Source organism: Lipotes vexillifer, unplaced genomic scaffold (genome assembly GCF_000442215.2).
Source record: "Lipotes vexillifer unplaced genomic scaffold, Lipotes_vexillifer_v1.1 scaffold1093, whole genome shotgun sequence".
NCBI classification, from domain to species: domain Eukaryota; kingdom Metazoa; phylum Chordata; class Mammalia; order Artiodactyla; family Lipotidae; genus Lipotes; species Lipotes vexillifer.
The window spans coordinates 109,312-113,538 of record NW_006774793.1 but is presented as its reverse complement, the minus strand read 5'-3'; the positions used below and the strand labels follow the sequence as shown (position 1 = coordinate 113,538).

General features: G+C 53.0%; 2 protein-coding genes across 2 annotated transcripts in view; one reads left to right on the top strand and one right to left on the bottom strand.

Annotated features, from left to right (window-relative positions):
• The window catches only part of TMEM253 (transmembrane protein 253), a 1,984-nt gene extending 507 nt beyond the window's left edge, over positions 1–1,477 (bottom strand). The window contains 6 exon segments of the mRNA XM_007449503.1: positions 1–2; positions 5–85; positions 201–311; positions 779–835; positions 928–1,038; positions 1,370–1,477. The exon segment at positions 1–2 is cut by the window's left edge and continues 76 nt beyond it. Of these exon segments, the coding sequence (XP_007449565.1) occupies positions 1–2; positions 5–85; positions 201–311; positions 779–835; positions 928–1,038; positions 1,370–1,477 (470 nt within the window).
• Positions 1,478–3,537: 2,060 nt separating this feature from the next.
• Positions 3,538–4,227, top strand: part of ZNF219 (zinc finger protein 219) — a 9,763-nt gene continuing 9,073 nt past the window's right edge. Inside the window, exon 1 of the mRNA XM_007449502.1 lies at positions 3,538–3,741. The gene's annotated coding sequence lies outside the window, so the exon portion shown is untranslated. The remainder of the gene's footprint in view (positions 3,742–4,227) is intronic.

The following is a 4,227-nucleotide window of genomic DNA, read 5'->3' as shown; positions in this document are numbered from 1 at the left end:
GCAGGAACAGGGAGTATGCTGAGACCAGCACTCCGCCTAGGGTGAAGGCCTCAGCACTGAGCTCCAGCACCAGCAAGCCGGCTAGCTGTAGGTAGATAGGGCTGAGGGTGTGCTGCAGGGGACCCTGCACCTATTTGCCCCTGCCCTTTCCCCTCCCCTGGCCTCCTCATCCTCCCACATTCTCCTTTATTCACTTGTACCTGGGAGGGGACAGTTGGGGCAGACATCAAGGCTGTCTTCACCACTTCGACCACCAACGCGATGAAGCCCAAGATCAGACTGAAGGTGTTGAATAGCATCATGGCGTGCACCTGCCAGTGAGTTAGTTCAGCCCTGCCCAGCCTAGGCGACTCACTGCAACCCCAAGCCCCACCTGTAGCCTAGCTGAAAACAAAACTCAGCTTCTGGGCTTCCCTGGTGGCGCAGTGGTTGAGAGTCTGCCTGCCGATGCAGGGGACACAGCTTCGTGCCCCGGTCCGGGAAGATCCCACATGCCGCAGAGCGGCTGGGCCCATGAGCCGCTGAGCCTGCGCGTCCGGCAACGGGAGAGGCCACAACAGTGAGAGGCCCGCGTACCACAAAAAAACTCAGCTCCTATTCTTCCACCTCCAAACAGGACCATCAGCCCTCTAACTTTCTTGTTTCCCTCCTCAGTCTTTTAGACCAGTCACGGGCAGATAACTAACACAGTTAACAGTTAGAAATCCACTTCCTGGGCTGAGGTGTGTGTGTGTTTTAGGGGGTGGGAGAATAGTACTGCATTCTCTTCCCCTCTCACCTTCCAGAGACGGGGTGCTCTGCGCAGCTCAAGGGTTACAATCCCAGTGAGGAGACCCTGAATGATGAGAAAGGCAAGTGGTGAGCTCTGGCCCATTAGGGAGGGGCCCCCAGGACCTTCCTTCCACCCTCCCGTATGGTAGTTCTTACCAGTACGCCAGGCCCAAGTGGCAGTGCTGTGGCCACGTGACAAGCAGAGTTCAGGCAGGCAACTGAGATAGCAAAGGGCACCACAGCCACTGCCAGCCATAGCTGGCTCACCTGGAGGCCGGATGCAGGGTAGTTGAAGGAGAACTGTTAGGGGTTCCCTTCCTTCCTCCCAAGTGGTGAAGAGTAGTCAACCAAGAGCCATAAAAGAAGGGGATATCATTTAATTTTTTCTGCCTCATGTCATAGTTCAGTTACTTAACTATGTGTTTTCCCCACATGATGGAAGCTACTTGGAGATTAAGGGTCTTGCATTGTTTATTCTGTTTCCTCCACCCTCCTCCCACTCAGAGCCTAGCACAGTTTCAGGCAGATGATAGGTGCTCACTAAACATGGGTGGAATTGAACTGGGGTACAAGTTGGGGTGGGGCAGCCTGGCCTCACCGCCAGCACCAAGAGGTGCCCACTCTGCCTGTGCCTGGCCCAGTGCTGTAGCTTTTCCAGACGAAGGCTGGGTCTGTCTTGCTCTCGCTGACCAGCTCTCTCCTCCATGGCTCCCTTGACCACTAGAGCTCAGTGCTTCCAAGCCTGGGAAAAATTCATTATGGCACCTATCAGGAGACAGGACATACAGCAACAGCTCTTTCAGCTGCCCCTCTGCCTGCTTCCAATATCCAGGGAGTTGAGGCTCAGGGCCTCACACTTACCTAGTCTGAAGCAGCTGCTCCAAAGGGATGGGTCCCAGCTGGCCCTGGAGCTCCTGGTAGGGCCTGGTAGCTCAGAGCAGAAGACAAAGTTGTCCTGGCAGAGACAGGCTATCAGGGCTGGGGTGTGGTGGGGCAAAGGTCCCTATGAGGGCCTTAGGATCCAGGGAGTGGTGCTGGGTAGTGGTGCTGGGTAGTGGTGCTGGTTCACTCCACAAGACACCCAGCCCTAACTCATTCTGTTCCTGTTTCCTACTGACCCCATCTCTGCCCATCCTGGGTTCCTCTTCTGATCACTCACCTCATCCACTCACGTTATATACATGGACACTACCACCCTGGGCCCCAATTTCCCCCCCATTTCCATCTAATCTTTCTCCTTTTTTTAGGGGGCTTCCTCCTCAAATTACTTGCTGTTCCCTAGGGAAATCCCACATTACCCTCTGAATTAGTCCCGTCATTACTGCTTGAAGATTTGTCCCAAGACCAGCCAAGACCTGGCTTCCTGTCTCTCACTTTCTGGACAGTTTCTTCTCTCTCATTCCTTTCTTGAAGGATTTACTCTGGATTGGACACTGACTAAGTGGATGGAGAGCTCTATTTATAGTAGGGATTGCTTTTGACTCAGTGATAACCTGCAGCTAGACATGTATAGAAGATGGTCCTTAAATGGTCAGTCTTGGGAAGGACACTATTGCAACAATTAATATTTTTGAGGGACAGAAGTTGCCTTGCAGTCAGGCAAGCTCTGCCACTTTCCGAGCTGTGTGGCCTTGGATACATTATTCTACCAATTTGAACCTCAGTTTGTTGAAACTGAGTGATTAAAAGGGAGATAATAATATGACTGTGAAGGGTTGTTGACTCAGGGTAGGTGCATAATAACCATTAATGGTGCTGATGAGGTCATACTGATGTACCTCATATACTACAGGGCTTATTCAGAAGCTAAGCTGGGGTCATTTATTCATACAATAAGCAGAATCACATGAGCCCAAATATATATTCTGTACATCAAAAATAGGAAAAGTCCATCTTGGTGCAGAGCCTGAGGTCTGGGGGCAATGAGACCTATGTTCAAAGCCCAGATCTACCTGGGTGACCTTGGGCAAGGTACTTAATCTCGCTGTTTCCTTATCAATAAAGGGAATACCAATCTCAAGAGATTGCCTTAAGTATTAAAAGAGAAAATGCACATGAACCAACTCAGTCCAGCACCCGGCACATACATGCTCAATAAATGTTAGTGGCTATTATTATTATTATTGATGACAGAAGACGACTGAGCCAGAAGACCCCCAGGAGTTAGTACCAGGAGGCAGGGTCCTGGGAGGCAAGTGGCCTTTGTAAGCCACTTCTGCCCTGCTCAGTGCTGGGCCAACACTCACTGGAACACTGTGCCACTCTTCTTTCCTGGGGAGTGGAAATCACATTTAAAGGGAACCTGAGAGCTGTTGTGTGTCTACCCCCTCCTCGATCCTTATGTACATTAATTTTATTTTGTGGCAATGGACTGATAGAATGTGAGCTGTTGGGCTGAGTATCCCTGAGCTGGTAGGCCAGTGGAAAGCGACTCTTTTAGCCTCATTTCCCTTACCTGTAAATGCAGACCAATTATATTTCACAGTGTTATTAGAAAGATTATATACTATTAAATATGTGAACAGGCATTTGGTAAATATTGATTAAATCTAAGTATCCTACTTACAAAGTTGTAGTCCCTGTCTGGATTACAATCTCCTCCAGAGAGGGTACTACATTCCCCTCATGTGCTCATCCCCCACGGCGCTGAGCATTGGTGCCTGGTACTTAGTAAACACTCAGTAAATATTTGTTGTATTGAAGAGCCGTTAAAGTGACTTAAGGAATGGAAAAATAGAATTCGAGAGGAAGGAGCAGGAATTGTTTATCAAGAAGAGAAAGGACCGGAGAGTAACTTTAATAATGTTTCTTATACGGCAGACATTAACTATCTCTATAATCGCCCCTCCTCCTTCCCCAAAAGAGAGACAGAAATTGTAAGGGAGAGGCTTTGAGATAAAACCCCAGGAAGAACTTCCCGAGTCTGTGCATGTTGGGGCAGAAAGAGCGGCAGAGCCAGCTCCTTCCCTGGTATGTCCGGGTTTAGGGTGGGAGGGGCAGTCCGCTTGGAGGCTGGGGGAAGGACGAGATGACCTTTCAAAATCTCTTCCAGTCTCCTGTTGGAATCATCCGTGCGCCCCACCCCCGCTCCCTCCCTCCTTCCCTCCGACAGCGCCCCCAGTCTCCAAATGGCCCGCACCCCGCCCCTGGCGGCCGCCTCTCGCGGCTCCCGGGGTCCCCAGCTCCCTGTCCCCGGAGCCAGAGCCCCGCTCCCGCTCTCGCTCCCGCGCGGCTCCCAGCCCCGCCGCGCCGCCCCCCGCATGCTAATGGCCGGGCCGCCTCCCGCCGCACACAATGCGGGCCAGGGCCGGGGGCGGGGGACCGGGGAGGGGGCGGGGGCCGGGCCGGGGGCGGGGGGGCCGGGGCCCGGCGCATCTCCCCCGGCCCCACGTAACGCTGACGCCCGCGCCGCCGGCCCGCCGCCCGCCGCCGCCGCCGCCGCCGCCGCCCGCTCCG